Source organism: Cetorhinus maximus, unplaced genomic scaffold (assembly GCF_964194155.1).
Source record: "Cetorhinus maximus unplaced genomic scaffold, sCetMax3.hap1.1 HAP1_SCAFFOLD_2125, whole genome shotgun sequence".
NCBI lineage: Eukaryota > Metazoa > Chordata > Chondrichthyes > Lamniformes > Cetorhinidae > Cetorhinus > Cetorhinus maximus.
The window spans coordinates 2,501-28,350 of NW_027598064.1; the positions used below are offsets into that span (position 1 = coordinate 2,501).

The 25,850-nt window shown below is 45.0% G+C and overlaps 1 protein-coding gene across 1 annotated transcript in view; it reads left to right on the top strand.

Moving 5' to 3' along the window:
* LOC144677012 (28S rRNA (cytosine-C(5))-methyltransferase-like) overlaps window positions 1–25,850 on the top strand; it is a 51,859-nt gene that overhangs the window by 880 nt on the left and 25,129 nt on the right. Inside the window, exons 2-3 of the mRNA XM_078537278.1 lie at window positions 1,569–1,691; window positions 2,022–2,119. Of these exons, the coding sequence (XP_078393404.1) occupies window positions 1,569–1,691; window positions 2,022–2,119 (221 nt within the window). The remainder of the gene's footprint in view (window positions 1–1,568; window positions 1,692–2,021; window positions 2,120–25,850) is intronic.

A 25,850-nucleotide genomic window follows, 5' to 3' on the forward strand; every position in this document is an offset into this window, starting at 1 on the left:
CCCCCCTCTCTCCTTCCCGTCTCTCTCTCTCCCCCCTCTCTCCTTCCCGTCTCTCTCTCTCTCCCCCCTCTCTCCTTCCCGTCTCTCTCTCTCCCCCTCTCTCCTTCCCGTCTCTCTCTCTCTCCCCCCTCTCTCCTTCCCGTCTCTCTCTCTCTCCCCCCTCTCTCCTTCCCGTCTCTCTCTCTCCCCCTCTCTCCTTCCCGTCTCTCTCTCTCTCCCCCCTCTCTCCTTCCTGTCTCTCTCTCTCTCCCCCCTCTCTCCTTCCTGTCTCTCTCTCTCTCCCCCCTCTCTCCTTCCTGTCTCTCTCTCTCCCCCCTCTCTCCTTCCTGTCTCTCTCTCTCCCCCCTCTCTCCTTCCCGTCTCTCTCTCTCCCCCTCTCTCCTTCCCGTCTCTCTCTCTCTCCCCCCTCTCTCCTTCCCGCTCTCTCTCTCTCTCCCCCCCTCTCTCCTTCCCGTCTCTCTCTCTCTCCCTCCTCTCTCCTTCCCGTGTCTCTCTCTCTCTCTCCCCCCTCTCTCCTTCCTGTCTCTCTCTCTCTCCCCCCTCTCTCCTTCCCGTCTCTCTCTCTCCCCCCTCTCTCCTTCCCGTCTCTCTCTCTCTCCCTCCTCTCTCCTCCCCGCTCTCTCTCCCCCCCTCTCTCCGCCCCGTCTCTCTCTCTCTCTCTCCCTCCCTCTCTCCTCCCCGTCTCTCTCTCTCCCTCCTCTCTCCTCCCCGTCTCTCTCTCCCCCCCCTCTCTCCTCCCCGTCTCTCTCTCTCCCTCTCTCTTTGCCCTGCCTCTCTCTCTCTCTCTCCTCTCTCCCCCCCTCTCTCCGACCCGTCTCTCTCTCCCTCTCTCTCTCTCTCCACCCCGTCTCTCTCTCTCCCTCCTCTCTCCACCCCGTCTCTCTCTCTCCATCCTCTCTCCACCCCGTCTCTCTCTCTCTCTCTCCATCCTCTCTCCACCCCGTCTCTCTCTCTCTCTCTCCTCTCTCCAGCCTGTCTCTCCTCTCTCCACCCCGTCTCTCTCTCTCTCTCTCTCTCTCTCTCCACCCCGTCTCTCTCTCTCCCTCCTCTCTCCACCCCGTCTCTCTCTCTCTCTCTCCATCCTCTCTCCACCCCGTGTCTCTCTCTCTCCCCCCTCTCTCCAGCCTGTCTCTCCTCTCTCCACCCCGTCTCTCTCTCTCTCTCTCTCTCTCTCTCTCCCCCCCTCTCTCCGACCCGTCTCTCTCTCCCTCTCTCTCTCTCTCCTCCCCGTCTCTCTCTCCCACCTCTCTCCTCCCCGTCTCTCTCTCTCCCACCTCTCTCCTCCCCGTCTCTCTCTCTCCCACCTCTCTCCTCCCCGTCTCTCTCTCTCCCACCTCTCTCCTCCCCGTCTCTCTCTCTCCCACCTCTCTCCTCCCCGTCTCTCTCTCTCCCTCCTCTCTCCTCCCCGTCTCTCTCCCTCCTCTTCTCCTCCCCTTCTCTCTCTCTCCCACCTCTCTCCTCCCCGTCTCTCTCTCTCCCTCCTCTCCCCTCCCCGTGTCTCTCTCTCTCTGTCTCCAAGCCCTGACTACCTTTGTCTCTGTCTCTCTCTCTCTCTCTCTCACACGCAGGACGACCTGGACATCAAGCGCTGTGCCCACCTGCAGAAGGAGCTTATCCTCTCCGCCATCGACTCACTGGACGCCGCTTCTCAAACCGGGGGGTACCTCGTCTACTGCACGTGCTCCGTCACGGTGAGAAAGATCCCACGAGCAGCGTTCGCTGATGGGGTTTGGGGGTGGGGAGAGGGGAATGGCTCGAATCGCCCGGGGGCCCCTGCGCTTTTGCACTGGGATAAACCGAGAGTCCCCGGCGGAGGGTGGGAGAGTGAGTGAGGGAGGGAGGGGGGGGTGGGGTAGATCAACGCTACAGCGCCCGGTCCGGCGTCTAGACAAGAGAGGGTTTCAGGTCGGGCCCGACACAGCGAGAGCGGCTCTCCCTCCAACCCTCTCTCTCCCCACTCCACGAGCGAAACCTGGGCCGGTTTGTACTGACCCTCTCCCGTCTCCCTTCCCCAACCCCAGGTGGATGAGAACGAGTGGGTGGTGGACTATGCACTGAAGAAACGCAACGTGAAACTAGTGCCCACCGGCCTGGATTTCGGCAAGGAGGGCTTCACCCGGTAAGCGAGATCTCAATCGCCGTTATACAGTGAGTGACCCTCACCCTGCTGAATAAACAGTGACTCTGTACAGTTACACAGTGAGTGACCCTTACCCTGCTGAATAAACAGTGACTCTGTACAGTTACACAGTGAGTGACCCTTACCCTGAATAAACAGTGACTCTGTACAGTGACACAGTGAGTGACCCTTACCCTGAATAAACAGTGACTCTGTACAGTGACACAGTGAGTGACCCTTACCCTGAATAAACAGTGACTCTGTACAGTTACACAGTGAGTGACCCTTACCCTGAATAAACAGTGACTCTGTACAGTTACACAGTGAGTGATCCTTACCCTGCTGAATAAACAGTGACTCTGTACAGTTACACAGTGAGTGATCCTTACCATCCTGAATAAACAGTGACTCTATACAGTTAGACAGTGAGTGACCCTCACCCTGCTGAATAAACAGTGACTCTGTACAGTTACACAGTGACGATCCTTACCCTGCTGAATAAACAGTGACTCTGTACAGTTACACAGTGACGATCCTTACCCTGCTGAATAAACAGTGACTCTGTACAGTTACACAGTGAGTGACCCTTACCCTGAATAAACAGTGACTCTGTACAGTTACACAGTGAGTGACCCTTACCCTGAATAAACAGTGACTCTGTACAGTTACACAGTGAGTGACCCTTACCCTGAATAAACAGTGACTCTGTACAGTTACACAGTGAGTGACCCTTACCCTGAATAAACAGTGACTCTGTACAGTGACACAGTGAGTGATCCTTACCCTGCTGAATAAACAGTGACTCTGTACAGTTACACAGTGAGTGATCCTTACCCTGAATAAACAGTGACTCTGTACAGTTACACAGTGAGTGACCCTTACCCTGAATAAACAGTGACTCTGTACAGTGACACAGTGAGTGATCCTTACCCTGCTGAATAAACAGTGACTCTGTACAGTTACACAGTGAGTGATCCTTACCCTGCTGAATAAACAGTGACTCTGTACAGTTACACAGTGAGTGACCCTTACCCTGAATAAACAGTGACTCTGTACAGTTACACAGTGAGTGATCCTTACCCTGAATAAACAGTGACTCTGTACAGTTACACAGTAAGTGACCCTTACCCTGAATAAACAGTGACTCTGTACAGTTACACAGTGAGTGATCCTTACCCTGAATAAACAGTGACTCTGTACAGTTACACAGTGAGTGATCCTTACCCTGAATAAACAGTGACTCTGTACAGTTACACAGTGAGTGACCCTTACCCTGATTAAACAGTGACTCTGTACAGTTACACAGTGAGTGATCCTTACCCTGAATAAACAGTGACTCTGTACAGTTACACAGTGAGTGATCCTTACCCTGCTGAATAAACAGTGACTCTGTACAGTTACACAGTGAGTGACCCTTACCCTGAATAAACAGTGACTCTGTACAGTGACACAGTGAGTGACCCTTACCCTGAATAAACAGTGACTCTGTACAGTTACACAGTGAATGACCCTTACCCTGCTGAATAAACAGTGACTCTGTACAGTTACACAGTGAGTGATCCTTAACCTGCTGAATAAACAGTGACTCTGTACAGTTACACAGTGAGTGATCCTTAACCTGCTGAATAAACAGTGACTCTGTACAGTTACACAGTGAGTGACCCTTACCCTGCTGAATAAACAGTGACTCTGTACAGTTACACAGTGGGTGATCCTTACCCTGAATAAACAGTGACTCTGTACAGTTACACAGTGAGTGACCCTTACCCTGAATAAACAGTGACTCTGTACAGTGACACAGTGGGTGATCCTTACCCTGAATAAACAGTGACTCTGTACAGTTACACAGTGAATGACCCTTACCCTGAATAAACAGTGACTCTGTACAGTTACACAGTGAGTGATCCTTACCCTGAATAAACAGTGACTCTGTACAGTTACACAGTGAGTGATCCTTACCCTGAATAAACAGTGACTCTGTACAGTTACACAGTGGGTGATCCTTACCCTGAATAAACAGTGACTCTGTACAGTTACACAGTGAGTTTTCCTTACCCTGAATAAACAGTGACTCTGTACAGTTACACAGTGAGTGACCTTACCCTGAATAAACAGTGACTCTGTACAGTTACACAGTGAGTGATCCTTACCCTGAATAAACAGTGACTCTGTACAGTTACACAGTGAGTGATCCTTACCCTGAATAAACAGTGACTCTGTACAGTTACACAGTGAGTGATCCTTACCCTGAATAAACAGTGACTCTGTACAGTGACACAGTGAGTGACCCTTACCCTGAATAAACAGTGACTCTGTACAGTTACACAGTGAGTGATCCTTACCCTGAATAAACAGTTACTCTGTACAGTTACACAGTGAGTGACCCTCACCCTGAATAAACAGTGACTCTGTACAGTTACACAGTGAGTGACCCTTACCCTGCTGAATAAACAGTGACTCTGTACAGTTACACAGTGAGTGATCCTTACCCTGAATAAACAGTGACTCTGTACAGTTACACAGTGAGTGACCCTTACCCTGCTGAATAAACAGTGACTCTGTACAGTTACACAGTGAGTGACCATTACCCTGAATAAACAGTGACTCTGTACAGTTACACAGTGAGTGATCCTTACCCTGAATAAACAGTGACTCTGTACAGTTACACAGTGAGTGATCCTTACCCTGAATAAACAGTGACTCTGTACAGTTACACAGTGAGTGATCCTTACCCTGAATAAACAGTGACTCTGTACAGTTACACAGTGAGTGACCATTACCCTGAATAAACAGTGACTCTGTACAGTTACACAGTGAGTGATCCTTACCCTGAATATACAGTGACTCTGTACAGTTACACAGTGAGTGATCCTTACCCTGACTAAACAGTGACTCTGTACAGTTACACAGTGACGATCATTACCCTGCTGAATAAACAGTGACTCTGTACAGTTACAGAGTGAGTGATCCTTACCCTGAATAAACAGTGACTCTGTACAGTTACACAGTGAGTGATCCTTACCCTGCTGAATAAACAGTGACTCTGTACAGTTACACAGTGAGTGATCCTTACCCTGAATAAACAGTGACTCTGTACAGTTACACAGTGAGTGATCCTTACCCTGAATAAACAGTGACTCTGTACAGTTACACAGTGAGTGACCCTTACCCTGAATAAACAGTGACTCTGTACAGTGACACAGTGAGTGATCCTTACCCTGCTGAATAAACAGTGACTCTGTACAGTTACACAGTGAGTGATCCTTACCCTGCTGAATAAACAGTGACTCTGTACAGTTACACAGTGAGTGACCCTTACCCTGAATAAACAGTGACTCTGTACAGTGACACAGTGAGTGACCCTTACCCTGAATAAACAGTGACTCTGTACAGTTACACAGTGAGTGATCCTTACCCTGAATAAACAGTGACTCTGTACAGTTACACAGTGAGTGATCCTTACCCTGAATAAACAGTGACTCTGTACAGTTACACAGTGAGTGATCCTTACCCTGAATAAACAGTGACTCTGTACAGTTACACAGTGAGTGACCCTTACCCTGAATAAACAGTGACTCTGTACAGTTACACAGTGAATGACCCTTACCCTGAATAAACAGTGACTCTGTACAGTTACACAGTGAGTGATCCTTACCCTGAATAAACAGTGACTCTGTACAGTGACACAGTGAGTGACCCTTACCCTGAATAAACAGTGACTCTGTACAGTTACACAGTGAGTGATCCTTACCCTGCTGAATAAACACTGACTCTGTACAGTTACACAGTGAGTGACCCTCACCCTGAATAAACAGTGACTCTGTACAGTTACACAGTGAGTGACCCTTACCCTGCTGAATAAACAGTGACTCTGTACAGTTACACAGTGAGTGATCCTTACCCTGAATAAACAGTGACTCTGTACAGTTACACAGTGAGTGACCCTTACCCTGCTGAATAAACAGTGACTCTGTACAGTTACACAGTGAGTGACCATTACCCTGAATAAACAGTGACTCTGTACAGTTACACAGTGAGTGATCCTTACCCTGAATAAACAGTGACTCTGTACAGTTACACAGTGAGTGATCCTTACCCTGAATAAACAGTGACTCTGTACAGTTACACAGTGAGTGATCCTTACCCTGAATAAACAGTTACTCTGTACAGTTACACAGTGAGTGACCCTCACCCTGAATAAACAGTGACTCTGTACAGTTACACAGTGAGTGACCCTTACCCTGCTGAATAAACAGTGACTCTGTACAGTTACACAGTGAGTGATCCTTACCCTGAATAAACAGTGACTCTGTACAGTTACACAGTGAGTGACCCTTACCCTGCTGAATAAACAGTGACTCTGTACAGTTACACAGTGAGTGACCATTACCCTGAATAAACAGTGACTCTGTACAGTTACACAGTGAGTGATCCTTACCCTGAATAAACAGTGACTCTGTACAGTTACACAGTGAGTGATCCTTACCCTGAATAAACAGTGACTCTGTACAGTTACACAGTGAGTGATCCTTACCCTGAATAAACAGTGACTCTGTACAGTTACACAGTGAGTGACCATTACCCTGAATAAACAGTGACTCTGTACAGTTACACAGTGAGTGATCCTTACCCTGAATATACAGTGACTCTGTACAGTTACACAGTGAGTGATCCTTACCCTGACTAAACAGTGACTCTGTACAGTTACACAGTGACGATCATTACCCTGCTGAATAAACAGTGACTCTGTACAGTTACAGAGTGAGTGATCCTTACCCTGAATAAACAGTGACTCTGTACAGTTACACAGTGAGTGATCCTTACCCTGCTGAATAAACAGTGACTCTGTACAGTTACACAGTGAGTGATCCTTACCCTGAATAAACAGTGACTCTGTACAGTTACACAGTGAGTGATCCTTACCCTGAATAAACAGTGACTCTGTACAGTTACACAGTGAGTGACCCTTACCCTGAATAAACAGTGACTGTACAGTGACACAGTGAGTGATCCTTACCCTGCTGAATAAACAGTGACTCTGTACAGTTACACAGTGAGTGATCCTTACCCTGCTGAATAAACAGTGACTCTGTACAGTTACACAGTGAGTGACCCTTACCCTGAATAAACAGTGACTCTGTACAGTGACACAGTGAGTGACCCTTACCCTGAATAAACAGTGACTCTGTACAGTTACACAGTGAGTGATCCTTACCCTGAATAAACAGTGACTCTGTACAGTTACACAGTGAGTGACCCTTACCCTGATTAAACAGTGACTCTGTACAGTTACACAGTGAGTGATCCTTACCCTGAATAAACAGTGACTCTGTACAGTTACACAGTGAGTGATCCTTACCCTGCTGAATAAACAGTGACTCTGTACAGTTACACAGTGAGTGACCCTTACCCTGAATAAACAGTGACTCTGTACAGTGACACAGTGAGTGACCCTTACCCTGAATAAACAGTGACTCTGTACAGTTACACAGTGAATGACCCTTACCCTGCTGAATAAACAGTGACTCTGTACAGTTACACAGTGAGTGATCCTTAACCTGCTGAATAAACAGTGACTCTGTACAGTTACACAGTGAGTGATCCTTAACCTGCTGAATAAACAGTGACTCTGTACAGTTACACAGTGAGTGACCCTTACCCTGCTGAATAAACAGTGACTCTGTACAGTTACACAGTGGGTGATCCTTACCCTGAATAAACAGTGACTCTGTACAGTTACACAGTGAGTGACCCTTACCCTGAATAAACAGTGACTCTGTACAGTGACACAGTGGGTGATCCTTACCCTGAATAAACAGTGACTCTGTACAGTTACACAGTGAATGACCCTTACCCTGAATAAACAGTGACTCTGTACAGTTACACAGTGAGTGATCCTTACCCTGAATAAACAGTGACTCTGTACAGTTACACAGTGAGTGATCCTTACCCTGAATAAACAGTGACTCTGTACAGTTACACAGTGGGTGATCCTTACCCTGAATAAACAGTGACTCTGTACAGTTACACAGTGAGTTTTCCTTACCCTGAATAAACAGTGACTCTGTACAGTTACACAGTGAGTGACCTTACCCTGAATAAACAGTGACTCTGTACAGTTACACAGTGAGTGATCCTTACCCTGAATAAACAGTGACTCTGTACAGTGACACAGTGAGTGATCCTTACCCTGCTGAATAAACAGTGACTCTGTACAGTTACACAGTGAGTGATCCTTACCCTGCTGAATAAACAGTGACTCTGTACAGTTACACAGTGAGTGACCCTTACCCTGAATAAACAGTGACTCTGTACAGTGACACAGTGAGTGACCCTTACCCTGAATAAACAGTGACTCTGTACAGTTACACAGTGAGTGATCCTTACCCTGAATAAACAGTGACTCTGTACAGTTACACAGTGAGTGATCCTTACCCTGAATAAACAGTGACTCTGTACAGTTACACAGTGAGTGATCCTTACCCTGAATAAACAGTGACTCTGTACAGTTACACAGTGAGTGACCCTTACCCTGAATAAACAGTGACTCTGTACAGTTACACAGTGAATGACCCTTACCCTGAATAAACAGTGACTCTGTACAGTTACACAGTGAGTGATCCTTACCCTGAATAAACAGTGACTCTGTACAGTGACACAGTGAGTGACCCTTACCCTGAATAAACAGTGACTCTGTACAGTTACACAGTGAGTGATCCTTACCCTGCTGAATAAACACTGACTCTGTACAGTTACACAGTGAGTGACCCTCACCCTGAATAAACAGTGACTCTGTACAGTTACACAGTGAGTGACCCTTACCCTGCTGAATAAACAGTGACTCTGTACAGTTACACAGTGAGTGATCCTTACCCTGAATAAACAGTGACTCTGTACAGTTACACAGTGAGTGATCCTTACCCTGAATAAACAGTGACTCTGTACAGTTACACAGTGAGTGATCCTTACCCTGAATAAACAGTGACTCTGTACAGTGACACAGTGAGTGACCCTTACCCTGAATGAACAGTGACTCTGTACAGTTACACAGTGAGTGATCCTTACCCTGAATAAACAGTTACTCTGTACAGTTACACAGTGAGTGACCCTCACCCTGAATAAACAGTGACTCTGTACAGTTACACAGTGAGTGACCCTTACCCTGCTGAATAAACAGTGACTCTGTACAGTTACACAGTGAGTGATCCTTACCCTGAATAAACAGTGACTCTGTACAGTTACACAGTGAGTGACCCTTACCCTGCTGAATAAACAGTGACTCTGTACAGTTACACAGTGAGTGACCATTACCCTGAATAAACAGTGACTCTGTACAGTTACACAGTGAGTGATCCTTACCCTGAATAAACAGTGACTCTGTACAGTTACACAGTGAGTGATCCTTACCCTGAATAAACAGTGACTCTGTACAGTTACACAGTGAGTGATCCTTACCCTGAATAAACAGTGACTCTGTACAGTTACACAGTGAGTGACCATTACCCTGAATAAACAGTGACTCTGTACAGTTACACAGTGAGTGATCCTTACCCTGAATATACAGTGACTCTGTACAGTTACACAGTGAGTGATCCTTACCCTGACTAAACAGTGACTCTGTACAGTTACACAGTGATGATCATTACCCTGCTGAATAAACAGTGACTCTGTACAGTTACAGAGTGAGTGATCCTTACCCTGAATAAACAGTGACTCTGTACAGTTACACAGTGAGTGATCCTTACCCTGCTGAATAAACAGTGACTCTGTACAGTTACACAGTGAGTGATCCTTACCCTGAATAAACAGTGACTCTGTACAGTTACACAGTGAGTGATCCTTACCCTGAATAAACAGTGACTCTGTACAGTTACACAGTGAGTGACCCTCACCCTGAATAAACAGTGACTCTGTACAGTTACACAGTGAGTGACCCTTACCCTGAATAAACAGTGACTCTGTACAGTTACACAGTGAGTGATCCTTACCCTGCTGAATAAACAGTGACTCTGTACAGTTATACAGTGAGTGACCCTCACCCTGCTGAATAAACAGTGACTCTGTACAGTTACACAGTGAGTGACCCTTACCCTGCTGAATAAACAGTGACTCTGTACAGTTACAGAGTGAGTGATCCTTACCCTGAATAAACAGTGACTCTGTACAGTTACACAGTGAGTGATCCTTACCCTGCTGAATAAACAGTGACTCTGCACAGTTATACAGTGAGTGACCCTCACCCTGCTGAATAAACAGTGACTCTGTACAGTTACACAGTGAGTGACCCTTACCCTGAATAAACAGTGACTCTGTACAGTTACACAGTGAGTGATCCTTACCCTGAATAAACAGTGACTCTGTACAGTTACACAGTGAGTGATCCTTACCCTGAATAAACAGTGACTCTCTACAGTTACACAGTGAGTGACCCTTACCCTGCTGAATAAACAGTGACTCTGTACAGTTACACAGTGAGTGATCCTTACACTGAATAAACAGTGACTCTGTACAGTTACACAGTGAGTGACCCTTACCCTGCTGAATAAACAGTGACTCTGTACAGTTACACAGTGAGTGACCCTTACCCTGAATAAACAGTGACTCTGTACAGTTACACAGTGAATGATCCTTACCCTGCTGAATAAACAGTGACTCTGTACAGTTACACAGTGAGTGACCCTTACCCTGAATAAACAGTGATTCTGTACAGTTACACAGTGAGTGATCCTTACCCTGAATAAACAGTGACTCTGTACAATTACACAGTGAGTGACCCTTACCCTGAATAAACAGTGACTCTGTACAGTTACACAGTGAGTGACCCTTACCCTGAATAAACACTGACTCTGTACAGTTACACAGTGAGTGACCCTTACCCTGCTGAATAAACAGTGACTCTGTACAGTTACACAGTGAGTGACCCTTACCCTGAATAAATAGTGACTCTGTACAGTGACACAGTGAGTGACCCTTACCCTGCTGAATAAACAGTGACTCTGTACAGTTTCACAGTGAGTGACCCTTACTTTGCTGAATAAACAGTGACTCTGTACAGTTACACAGTGAGTGATCCTTACCCTGAATAAACAGTGACTCTGTGCAGTTACACAGTGAGTGATCCTTACCCTGAATAAGCAGTGACTCTGTACAGTTACACAGTGAGTGACCCTTACCCTGAATAAACAGTGACTCTGTACAGTTACACAGTGAGTGATCCTTACCCTGCTGAATAAAGAGTGACTCTGTACAGTTACACAGTGAGTGACCCTTACCCTGAATAAACAGTGACTCTGTACAGTTACACAGTGAGTGACCCTTACCCTGCTGAATAAAGAGTGACTCTGTACAGTTACACAGTGAGTGACCCTTACCCTGAATAAACACTGACTCTGTACAGTTACACAGTGAGTGACCCTTACCCTGCTGAATAAACAGTGACTCTGTACAGTTACACAGTGAGTGACCCTTACCCTGAATAAACAGTGACTCTGTACAGTTACAAGGTGAGTGACCCTTACCCTGCTGAATAAACAGTGACTCTGTACAGTTACACAGTGAGTGACCCTTACCCTGCTGAATGAACAGTGACTCTGTACAGTTACACAGTGAGTGATCCTTACCCTGAATAAACAGTGACTCTGTACAGTTACACAGTGAGTGACCCTTACCCTGAATAAACAGTGACTCTGTACAGTTACACAGTGAGTGATCCTTACACTGAATAAACAGTGACTGTGTACAGTTACACAGTGAGTGACCCTTACCCTGCTGAATAAACAGTGACTCTGTACAGTTACACAGTGAGTGACCCTTACCCTGAATAAACAGTGACTCTGTACAGTTACACAGTGAGTGACCCTTACCCTGCTGAATAATGAGTGACTCTGTACAGTTACACAGTGAGTGACCCTTACCCTGCTGAATGAACAGTGACTCTGTACAGTTACACAGTGAGTGATCCTTACCCTGAATAAACATTGACTCTGTGCAGTTACACAGTGAGTGATCCTTACCCTGAATAAACAGTGACTCTGTACAGTTACACAGTGAGTAACCCTTACCCTGAATAAACAGTGACTCTGTACAGTTACACAGTGAGTGATCCTTACACTGAATAAACAGTGACTGTGTACAGTTACACAGTGAGTGACCCTTACCCTGCTGAATAAACAGTGACTCTGTACAGTTACACAGTGAGTGACCCTTTCCCTGAATAAACAGAGACTCTGTACAGTTACACAGTGAATGATCCTTACCCTTCTGAATAAACAGTGACTCTGTACAGTTACACAGTGAGTGACCCTTACCCTGAATAAACAGTGACTCTGTACAGTTACACAGTGAATGACCCTTACCCTGAATAAACAGTGACTCTGTACAGTTACACAGTGAGTGACCCTTACCCTGAATAAACACTGACTCTGTACAGTTACACAGTGAGTGACCCTTACCCTGCTGAATAAACAGTGACTCTGTACAGTTACACAGTGAGTGACCCTTACCCTGAATAAACAGTGACTCTGTACAGTTACACAGTGAGTGACCCTTACCCTGAATAAACAGTGACTCTGTACAGTTACACAGTGAGTGATCCTTACCCTGAATAAACAGTGACTCTGTACAGTGACACAGTGAGTGACCCTTACCCTGAATAAACAGTGACTCTGTACAGTTACACAGTGAGTGACCCTTACCCTGAATAAACAGTGACTCTGTACAGTTACACAGTGAATGACCCTTACCCTGCTGTATAACCAGTGACTCTGTACAGTTACACAGTGAGTGACCCTTACCCTGAATAAACAGTGACTCTGTACAGTGACACAGTGAGTGACCCTTACCCTGCTGAATAAACAGTGACTCTGTAAAGTTACACAGTGAGTGATCCTCACCCTGCTGTATAAACAGTGACTCTGTACAGTGACACAGTGAGTGATCCTTACCCTGAATAAACAGTGACTCTGTACAGTGACACAGTGAGTGACCCTTACCCTGCTGAATAAACAGTGACTCTGTACAGTTACACAGTGAGTGATCCTTACCCTGAATAAACAGTGACTCTGTACAGTTACACAGTGAGTGATCCTCACCCTGCTGTATAAACAGTGACTCTGTACAGTGACACAGTGAGTGATCCTTACCCTGAATAAACAGTGACTCTGTACAGTGACACAGTGAGTGACCCTTACCCTGCTGAATAAACAGTGACTCTGTAAAGTTACACAGTGAGTGATCCTCACCCTGCTGTATAAACAGTGACTCTGTACAGTGACACAGTGAGTGATCCTTACCCTGAATAAACAGTGACTCTGTACAGTGACACAGTGAGTGACCCTTACCCTGCTGAATAAACAGTGACTCTGTACAGTTACACAGTGAGTGATCCTTACCCTGAATAAACAGCGACTCTGTACAGTGACACAGTGAGTGATCCTTACCCTGCTGAATAAACACTGACTCTGTACAGTTACACAGTGAGTGACCCTTACCCTCAATAAACAGTGACTCTGTACAGTTACACAGTGAGTGATCCTTACCCTGAATAAACAGTGACTCTGTACAGTTACACAGTGAGTGACCCTTACCCTGCTGTATAAACAGTGACTCTGTACAGTTACACAGTGAGTGATCCTTACCCTGAATAAACAGTGACTCTATACAGTTACACAGTGAGTGATCCTGACCCTGAATAAACAGTGACTCTTTACAGTGACACAGTGAGTGACCCTTACCCTGAATAAACAGTGACTCTGTACAGTTACACAGTGAGTGACCCTTACCCTGAATAAACACTGACTCTGTACAGTTACACAGTGAATGACCCTTACCCTGAATAAACAGTGACTCTGTACAGTGACACAGTGAGTAACCCTTACCCTGAATAAACAGTGACTCTGTACAGTGACACAGTGAGTGACCCTTACCCTGCTGTATAAACAGTGACTCTGTACAGTTACACAGTGACGATCCTTACCCTGAATAAACAGTGACTCTGTACAGTGACACAGTGAGTGACCCTTACCCTGCTGAATAAACAGTGACTCTGTACAGTGACACAGTGAGTGATCCTTACCCTGAATAAACAGTGACTCTGTACAGTTACACAATGAGTGACCCTCACCCTGCTGAATAAACAGTGACTCTGTACAGTTACACAGTGAGTGACCCTTACCCTGAATAAACAGTGACTCTGTACAGTTACACAGTGAGTGACCCTTACCCTGAATAAACAGTGACTCTGTTCAGTTACACAGTGAGTAACCCTTACCCTGAATAAACAGTGACTCTGTACAGTGACACAGTGAGTGACCCTTACCCTGCTGTATAAACAGTGACTCTGTACAGTTACACAGTGACGATCCTTACCCTGAATAAACAGTGACTCTGTACAGTTACACAGTGAGTGACCCTTACCCTGAATAAACAGTGACTCTGTACAGTTACACAGTGAGTGACCCTTACCCTGAATAAACAGTGACTCTGTACAGTGACACAGTGAGTGCCCCTTACCCTGAATAAACAGTGACTCTGTACAGTTACACAGTGAGTGATCCTTACCCTGAATAAACAGTGACTCTGTACAGTTACACAGTGAGTGATCCTTACCCTGAATAAACAGTGACTCTGTACAGTTACACAGTGAGTGATCCTTACCCTGAATAAACAGTGACTCTGTACAGTTACACAGTGAGTGACCCTTACCCTGCTGTATAAACAGTGACTCTGTACAGTTACACAGTGACGATCCTTACCCTGAATAAACAGTGACTCTGTACAGTTACACAGTGAGTGATCCTTACCCTGAATAAACAGTGACTCTGTACAGTTACACAGTGAGTGACCCTTACCCTGAATAAACAGTGACTCTGTACAGTGACACAATGAGTGACCCTTACCCTGAATAAACAGTGACTCTGTACAGTTACACAGTGAGTGATCCTTACCCTGAATAAACAGTGACTCTGTACAGTTACACAGTGAGTGATCCTTACCCTGAATAAACAGTGACTCTGTACAGTTACACAGTGAGTGATCCTTACCCTGAATAAACAGTGACTCTGTACAGTTACACAGTGAGTGACCCTTACCCTGCTGTATAAACAGTGACTCTGTACAGTTACACAGTGACGATCCTTACCCTGAATAAACAGTGACTCTGTACAGTTACACAGTGAGTGATCCTTACCCTGAATAAACAGTGACTCTGTACAGTTACACAGTGAGTGATCCTTACCCTGAATAAACAGTGAATCTGTACAGTTACACAGTGACGATCCTTACCCTGAATAAACAGTGACTCTGTACAGTTACACAGTGAGTGACCCTGACCCTGAATAAACAGTGACTCTGTACAGTTACACAGTGAGTGACCCTTACCCTGCTGAATAAACAGTGACTCTGTACAGTTACACAGTGAGTGATCCTTACCCTGAATAAACAGTGACTCTGTACAGTTACACAGTGAGTGACCCTTACCCTGCTGAATAAACAGTGACTCTGTACAGTGACACAGTGAGTGATCCTTACCCTGAATAAACAGTGACTCTGTACAGTTACACAGTGAGTGACCCTTACCCTGAATAAACAGTGACTCTGTACAGTTTCACAGTGAGTGACCCTTACCCTGAATAAACAGTGACTCTGTACAGTTACACAGTGAGTGACCCTTACCCTGCTGAATAAACAGTGACTCTGTACAGTTACACAGTGAGTGACCCTTACCCTGCTGTATAAACAGTGACTCTGTACAGTTACACAGTGACGATCCTTACCCTGAATAAACAGTGACTCTGTACAGTTACACAGTGAGTGATCCATACCCTGAATAAACAGTGACTCTGTACAGTTACACAGTGAGTGATCCATACCCTGAATAAACAGTGACTCTGTACAGTTACACAGTGAGTGACCCTTACCCTGCTGAATAAATAGTGACTCTGTACAGTTACACAGTGAGTGACCCTTACCCTGAATAAACAGTGACTCTGTACAGTTACACAGTGAGTGATCCTTACCCTGCTGAATAAACAGTGACTCTGTACAGTTACACAGTGAGTTACCCTTACCCTGAATAAACAGTGACTCTGTACAGTTGCACAGTGAGTGACCCTCACCCTGCTGAATAAACAGTGACTCTGTACAGTTACACAGTGAGTGACCCTTACCCTGAATAAACAGTGACTGTGTACAGTTACACAGTGAGTGACCCTTACCCTGAATAAACAGTGACTCTGTACAGTTACACAGTGAGTGACCCTTACCCTGCTGAATAAACAGTGACTCTGTACAGTTACACAGTGAGAGATCCTTACCCTGCTGAATAAACAGTGACTCTGTACAGTTACACAGTGAGTGACCCTCACCCTGCTGAATAAACAGTGACTCTGTACAGTTACACATTGAGTGATCCTTACCCTGCTGAATAAACAGTGACTCTGTACAGTTACACAGTGAGTGACCCTTACCCTGCTGAATAAACAGTGACTCTGTACAGTTACACAGTGAGTGAGCCTTACCTTGAATAAACAGTGACTCTGTACAGTTACACAGTGAGTGACCCTTGCCCTGAATAAACAGTGACTCTGTACAGTTACACAGTGATGATCATTACCCTGCTGAATAAACAGTGACTCTGTACAGTTACAGAGTGAGTGATCCTTACCCTGAATAAACAGTGACTCTGTACAGTTACACAGTGAGTGATCCTTACCCTGCTGAATAAACAGTGACTCTGTACAGTTACAGAGTGAGTGATCCTTACCCTGAATAAACAGTGACTCTGTACAGTTACACAGTGAGTGATCCTTACCCTGAATAAACAGTGACTCTGTACAGTTACACAGTGAGTGACCCTCACCCTGAATAAACAGTGACTCTGTACAGTTACACAGTGAGTGACCCTTACCCTGAATAAACAGTGACTCTGTACAGTTACACAGTGAGTGATCCTTACCCTGCTGAATAAACAGTGACTCTGTACAGTTATACAGTGAGTGACCCTCACCCTGCTGAATAAACAGTGACTCTGTACAGTTACACAGTGAGTGACCCTTACCCTGCTGAATAAACAGTGACTCTGTACAGTTACAGAGTGAGTGATCCTTACCCTGAATAAACAGTGACTCTGTACAGTTACACAGTGAGTGATCCTTACCCTGCTGAATAAACAGTGACTCTGCACAGTTATACAGTGAGTGACCCTCACCCTGCTGAATAAACAGTGACTCTGTACAGTTACACAGTGAGTGACCCTTACCCTGAATAAACAGTGACTCTGTACAGTTACACAGTGAGTGATCCTTACCCTGAATAAACAGTGACTCTGTACAGTTACACAGTGAGTGATCCTTACCCTGAATAAACAGTGACTCTCTACAGTTACACAGTGAGTGACCCTTACCCTGCTGAATAAACAGTGACTCTGTACAGTTACACAGTGAGTGATCCTTACACTGAATAAACAGTGACTCTGCACAGTTACACAGTGAGTGACCCTTACCCTGCTGAATAAACAGTGACTCTGTACAGTTACACAGTGAGTGACCCTTACCCTGAATAAACAGTGACTCTGTACAGTTACACAGTGAATGATCCTTACCCTGCTGAATAAACAGTGACTCTGTACAGTTACACAGTGAGTGACCCTTACCCTGAATAAACAGTGATTCTGTACAGTTACACAGTGAGTGATCCTTACCCTGAATAAACAGTGACTCTGTACAATTACACAGTGAGTGACCCTTACCCTGAATAAACAGTGACTCTGTACAGTTACACAGTGAGTGACCCTTACCCTGAATAAACACTGACTCTGTACAGTTACACAGTGAGTGACCCTTACCCTGCTGAATAAACAGTGACTCTGTACAGTTACACAGTGAGTGACCCTTACCCTGAATAAATAGTGACTCTGTACAGTGACACAGTGAGTGACCCTTACCCTGCTGAATAAACAGTGACTCTGTACAGTTTCACAGTGAGTGACCCTTACTTTGCTGAATAAACAGTGACTCTGTACAGTTACACAGTGAGTGATCCTTACCCTGAATAAACAGTGACTCTGTGCAGTTACACAGTGAGTGATCCTTACCCTGAATAAGCAGTGACTCTGTACAGTTACACAGTGAGTGACCCTTACCCTGAATAAACAGTGACTCTGTACAGTTACACAGTGAGTGATCCTTACCCTGCTGAATAAAGAGTGACTCTGTACAGTTACACAGTGAGTGACCCTTACCCTGAATAAACAGTGACTCTGTACAGTTACACAGTGAGTGACCCTTACCCTGCTGAATAAAGAGTGACTCTGTACAGTTACACAGTGAGTGACCCTTACCCTGAATAAACACTGACTCTGTACAGTTACACAGTGAGTGACCCTTACCCTGCTGAATAAACAGTGACTCTGTACAGTTACACAGTGAGTGACCCTTACCCTGAATAAACAGTGACTCTGTACAGTTACAAGGTGAGTGACCCTTACCCTGCTGAATAAACAGTGACTCTGTACAGTTACACAGTGAGTGACCCTTACCCTGCTGAATGAACAGTGACTCTGTACAGTTACACAGTGAGTGATCCTTACCCTGAATAAACAGTGACTCTGTACAGTTACACAGTGAGTGACCCTTACCCTGAATAAACAGTGACTCTGTACAGTTACACAGTGAGTGATCCTTACACTGAATAAACAGTGACTGTGTACAGTTACACAGTGAGTGACCCTTACCCTGCTGAATAAACAGTGACTCTGTACAGTTACACAGTGAGTGACCCTTACCCTGCTGAATAATGAGTGACTCTGTACAGTTACACAGTGAGTGACCCTTACCCTGCTGAATGAACAGTGACTCTGTACAGTTACACAGTGAGTGATCCTTACCCTGAATAAACATTGACTCTGTGCAGTTACACAGTGAGTGATCCTTACCCTGAATAAACAGTGACTCTGTACAGTTACACAGTGAGTAACCCTTACCCTGAATAAACAGTGACTCTGTACAGTTACACAGTGAGTGATCCTTACACTGAATAAACAGTGACTGTGTACAGTTACACAGTGAGTGACCCTTACCCTGCTGAATAAACAGTGACTCTGTACAGTTACACAGTGAGTGACCCTTTCCCTGAATAAACAGAGACTCTGTACAGTTACACAGTGAATGATCCTTACCCTTCTGAATAAACAGTGACTCTGTACAGTTACACAGTGAGTGACCCTTACCCTGAATAAACAGTGACTCTGTACAGTTACACAGTGAATGACCCTTACCCTGAATAAACAGTGACTCTGTACAGTTACACAGTGAGTGACCCTTACCCTGAATAAACACTGACTCTGTACAGTTACACAGTGAGTGACCCTTACCCTGCTGAATAAACAGTGACTCTGTACAGTTACACAGTGAGTGACCCTTACCCTGAATAAACAGTGACTCTGTACAGTTACACAGTGAGTGACCCTTACCCTGAATAAACAGTGACTCTGTACAGTTACACAGTGAGTGATCCTTACCCTGAATAAACAGTGACTCTGTACAGTGACACAGTGAGTGACCCTTACCCTGAATAAACAGTGACTCTGTACAGTTACACAGTGAGTGACCCTTACCCTGAATAAACAGTGACTCTGTACAGTTACACAGTGAATGACCCTTACCCTGCTGTATAACCAGTGACTCTGTACAGTTACACAGTGAGTGACCCTTACCCTGAATAAACAGTGACTCTGTACAGTGACACAGTGAGTGACCCTTACCCTGCTGAATAAACAGTGACTCTGTAAAGTTACACAGTGAGTGATCCTCACCCTGCTGTATAAACAGTGACTCTGTACAGTGACACAGTGAGTGATCCTTACCCTGAATAAACAGTGACTCTGTACAGTGACACAGTGAGTGACCCTTACCCTGCTGAATAAACAGTGACTCTGTACAGTTACACAGTGAGTGATCCTTACCCTGAATAAACAGTGACTCTGTACAGTTACACAGTGAGTGATCCTCACCCTGCTGTATAAACAGTGACTCTGTACAGTGACACAGTGAGTGATCCTTACCCTGAATAAACAGTGACTCTGTACAGTGACGCAGTGAGTGACCCTTACCCTGCTGAATAAACAGTGACTCTGTAAAGTTACACAGTGAGTGATCCTCACCCTGCTGTATAAACAGTGACTCTGTACAGTGACACAGTGAGTGATCCTTACCCTGAATAAACAGTGACTCTGTACAGTGACACAGTGAGTGACCCTTACCCTGCTGAATAAACAGTGACTCTGTACAGTTACACAGTGAGTGATCCTTACCCTGAATAAACAGCGACTCTGTACAGTGACACAGTGAGTGATCCTTACCCTGCTGAATAAACACTGACTCTGTACAGTTACACAGTGAGTGACCCTTACCCTCAATAAACAGTGACTCTGTACAGTTACACAGTGAGTGATCCTTACCCTGAATAAACAGTGACTCTGTACAGTTACACAGTGAGTGACCCTTACCCTGCTGTATAAACAGTGACTCTGTACAGTTACACAGTGAGTGATCCTTACCCTGAATAAACAGTGACTCTATACAGTTACACAGTGAGTGATCCTGACCCTGAATAAACAGTGACTCTTTACAGTGACACAGTGAGTGACCCTTACCCTGAATAAACAGTGACTCTGTACAGTTACACAGTGAGTGACCCTTACCCTGAATAAACACTGACTCTGTACAGTTACACAGTGAATGACCCTTACCCTGAATAAACAGTGACTCTGTACAGTGACACAGTGAGTAACCCTTACCCTGAATAAACAGTGACTCTGTACAGTGACACAGTGAGTGACCCTTACCCTGCTGTATAAACAGTGACTCTGTACAGTTACACAGTGACGATCCTTACCCTGAATAAACAGTGACTCTGTACAGTGACACAGTGAGTGACCCTTACCCTGCTGAATAAACAGTGACTCTGTACAGTGACACAGTGAGTGATCCTTACCCTGAATAAACAGTGACTCTGTACAGTTACACAATGAGTGACCCTCACCCTGCTGAATAAACAGTGACTCTGTACAGTTACACAGTGAGTGACCCTTACCCTGAATAAACAGTGACTCTGTACAGTTACACAGTGAGTGACCCTTACCCTGAATAAACAGTGACTCTGTTCAGTTACACAGTGAGTAACCCTTACCCTGAATAAACAGTGACTCTGTACAGTGACACAGTGAGTGACCCTTACCCTGCTGTATAAACAGTGACTCTGTACAGTTACACAGTGACGATCCTTACCCTGAATAAACAGTGACTCTGTACAGTTACACAGTGAGTGACCCTTACCCTGAATAAACAGTGACTCTGTACAGTTACACAGTGAGTGACCCTTACCCTGAATAAACAGTGACTCTGTACAGTGACACAGTGAGTGACCCTTACCCTGAATAAACAGTGACTCTGTACAGTTACACAGTGAGTGATCCTTACCCTGAATAAACAGTGACTCTGTACAGTTACACAGTGAGTGATCCTTACCCTGAATAAACAGTGACTCTGTACAGTTACACAGTGAGTGATCCTTACCCTGAATAAACAGTGACTCTGTACAGTTACACAGTGAGTGACCCTTACCCTGCTGTATAAACAGTGACTCTGTACAGTTACACAGTGACGATCCTTACCCTGAATAAACAGTGACTCTGTACAGTTACACAGTGAGTGATCCTTACCCTGAATAAACAGTGACTCTGTACAGTTACACAGTGAGTGACCCTTACCCTGAATAAACAGTGACTCTGTACAGTGACACAATGAGTGACCCTTACCCTGAATAAACAGTGACTCTGTACAGTTACACAGTGAGTGATCCTTACCCTGAATAAACAGTGACTCTGTACAGTTACACAGTGAGTGATCCTTACCCTGAATAAACAGTGACTCTGTACAGTTACACAGTGAGTGATCCTTACCCTGAATAAACAGTGACTCTGTACAGTTACACAGTGAGTGACCCTTACCCTGCTGCATAAACAGTGACTCTGTACAGTTACACAGTGACGATCCTTACCCTGAATAAACAGTGACTCTGTACAGTTACACAGTGAGTGATCCTTACCCTGAATAAACAGTGACTCTGTACAGTTACACAGTGAGTGATCCTTACCCTGAATAAACAGTGAATCTGTACAGTTACACAGTGACGATCCTTACCCTGAATAAACAGTGACTCTGTACAGTTACACAGTGAGTGACCCTGACCCTGAATAAACAGTGACTCTGTACAGTTACACAGTGAGTGACCCTTACCCTGCTGAATAAACAGTGACTCTGTACAGTTACACAGTGAGTGATCCTTACCCTGAATAAACAGTGACTCTGTACAGTTACACAGTGAGTGACCCTTACCCTGCTGAATAAACAGTGACTCTGTACAGTGACACAGTGAGTGATCCTTACCCTGAATAAACAGTGACTCTGTACAGTTACACAGTGAGTGACCCTTACCCTGAATAAACAGTGACTCTGTACAGTTTCACAGTGAGTGACCCTTACCCTGAATAAACAGTGACTCTGTACAGTTACACAGTGAGTGACCCTTACCCTGCTGAATAAACAGTGACTCTGTACAGTTACACAGTGAGTGACCCTTACCCTGCTGTATAAACAGTGACTCTGTACAGTTACACAGTGACGATCCTTACCCTGAATAAACAGTGACTCTGTACAGTTACACAGTGAGTGATCCATACCCTGAATAAACAGTGACTCTGTACAGTTACACAGTGAGTGATCCATACCCTGAATAAACAGTGACTCTGTACAGTTACACAGTGAGTGACCCTTACCCTGCTGAATAAATAGTGACTCTGTACAGTTACACAGTGAGTGACCCTTACCCTGAATAAACAGTGACTCTGTACAGTTACACAGTGAGTGATCCTTACCCTGCTGAATAAACAGTGACTCTGTACAGTTACACAGTGAGTTACCCTTACCCTGAATAAACAGTGACTCTGTACAGTTGCACAGTGAGTGACCCTCACCCTGCTGAATAAACAGTGACTCTGTACAGTTACACAGTGAGTGACCCTTACCCTGAATAAACAGTGACTGTGTACAGTTACACAGTGAGTGACCCTTACCCTGAATAAACAGTGACTCTGTACAGTTACACAGTGAGTGACCCTTACCCTGCTGAATAAACAGTGACTCTGTACAGTTACACAGTGAGAGATCCTTACCCTGCTGAATAAACAGTGACTCTGTACAGTTACACAGTGAGTGACCCTTACCCTGAATAAACAGTGACTCTGTACAGTTACACAGTGAGTGACCCTTACCCTGCTGAATAAACAGTGACTCTGTACAGTTACACAGTGAGAGATCCTTACCCTGCTGAATAAACAGTGACTCTGTACAGTTACACAGTGAGTGACCCTTACCCTGAATAAACAGTGACTCTGTACAGTTACACAGTGAGTGACCCTTACCCTGCTGAATAAACAGTGACTCTGTACAGTTACACAGTGAGAGATCCTTACCCTGCTGAATAAACAGTGACTCTGTACAGTTACACAGTGAGAGATCCTTACCCTGCTGAATAAACAGTGACTCTGTACAGTTACACAGTGAGTGACCCTCACCCTGCTGAATAAACAGTGACTCTGTACAGTTACACATTGAGTGATCCTTACCCTGCTGAATAAACAGTGACTCTGTACAGTTACACAGTGAGTGACCCTTACCCTGCTGAATAAACAGTGACTCTGTACAGTTACACAGTGAGTGAGCCTTACCTTGAATAAACAGTGACTCTGTACAGTTACACAGTGAGTGACCCTTGCCCTGAATAAACAGTGACTCTGTACAGTTACACAGTGAATGACCCTTACCCTGCTGAATAAAAAGTGACTCTGTGCAGTTACACAGTGAATGACCCTTACCCTGCTAAATAACCAGTGACTCTGTACAGTGACACAGTGAGTGACCCTTACCCTGCTGTATAAACAGTGACTCTGTACAGTTACACAGTGAATGACCCTTACCCTGCTGAATAAAAAGTGACTCTTTGCAGTTACACAGTGAATGACCCTTACCCTGCTGAATAAACAGTGACTCTGTACAGTTAGACAGTGAGTGACCCTTACCCTGAATAAACAGTGACTCTCTACTGTTACACAGTGACGATCCTTACCCTGAATAAACAGCGACTCTGGACAGTGACACAGTGAGTGATCCTTACCCTGCTGAATAAGCACTGACTCTGTACAGTTACACAGTGAGTGACCCTTACCCTGAATAAACAGTGACTCTGTACAGTTACACAGTGAGTGACCCTTACCCTGAATAAACAGTGACTCTGTACAGTGACACAGTGAGTGACCCTTACCCTGCTGAATAAACAGTGACTCTGTAGAGTGACACAGTGAATGACCCTTACCCTGCTGAATAAACAGTGACTCTGTACAGTTACACAGTGAGTGACCCTTACCCTGCTGAATAAACAGTGACTCTGTACAGTGACACAGTGAGTGATCCTTACCCTGAATAAACAGTGACTCTGTACAGTTACACAGTGAATGACCCTCACCCTGCTGAATAAACAGTGACTCTGTACAGTTACACAGTGAGTGACGCTTACCCTGAATAAACAGTGACTCTGTCCAGTTACACAGTGAGTGATCCTTACCCTGAATAAACAGTGACTCTGTACAGTTACACAGTGAGTAACCCTTATCCTGAATAAACAGTGACTGTGTACAGTGACACAGTGAGTGACCCTTACCCTGCTGTATAAACAGTGACTCTGTACAGTTACACAGTGACGATCCTTACCCTGAATTAACAGTGACTCTGTACAGTTACACAGTGAGTGATCCTTACCCTGAATAAACAGTGACTCTGTACAGTTACACAGTGAGTGATCCTTACCCTGAATAAACAGTGACTCTGTACAGTTACACAGTGAGTGATCCTTACCCTGAATAAACAGTGACTCTGTACAGTTACACAGTGCGTGATCCTTACCCTGAATAAATAGTGACTCTGTACAGTTACACAGTGAGTGATCCTTACCCTGAATAAACAGTGACTCTGTACAGTTACACAGTGAGTGACCCTTACCCTGCTGTATAAACAGTGACTCTGTACAGTTACACAGTGAGTGACCCTTACCCTGAATAAACAGTGACTCTGTACAGTTACACAGTGAGTGATCCTTACCCTGAATAAACAGTGACTCTGTACAGTTACACAGTGAGTGATCCTTACCCTGAATAAACAGTGACTCTGTACAGTTACACAGTGAGTGACCCTTACCCTGCTGTATAAACAGTGACTCTGTACAGTTACACAGTGAGTGACCCTTACCCTGAATAAACAGTGACTCTGTACAGTTACACAGTAACGATCCTTACCCTGAATAAACAGTGACTCTGTACAGTTACACAGTGAGTGATCCTTACCCTGAATAAACAGTGACTCTGTACAGTTACACAGTGAGTGACCCTTACCCTGCTGAATAAACAGTGACTCTGTACAGTTACACAGTGAGTGATCCATACCCTGAATAAACAGCGACTCTGTACAGTGACACAGTGAGTGATCCTTACCCTGCTGAATAAACAGTGACTCTGTACAGTTACACAGTGAGTGACCCTTACCCTGAATAAACAGTGACTCTGTACAGTTACACAGTGAGTGACCCTTACCCTGAATAAACAGTGACTCTGTACAGTTACACA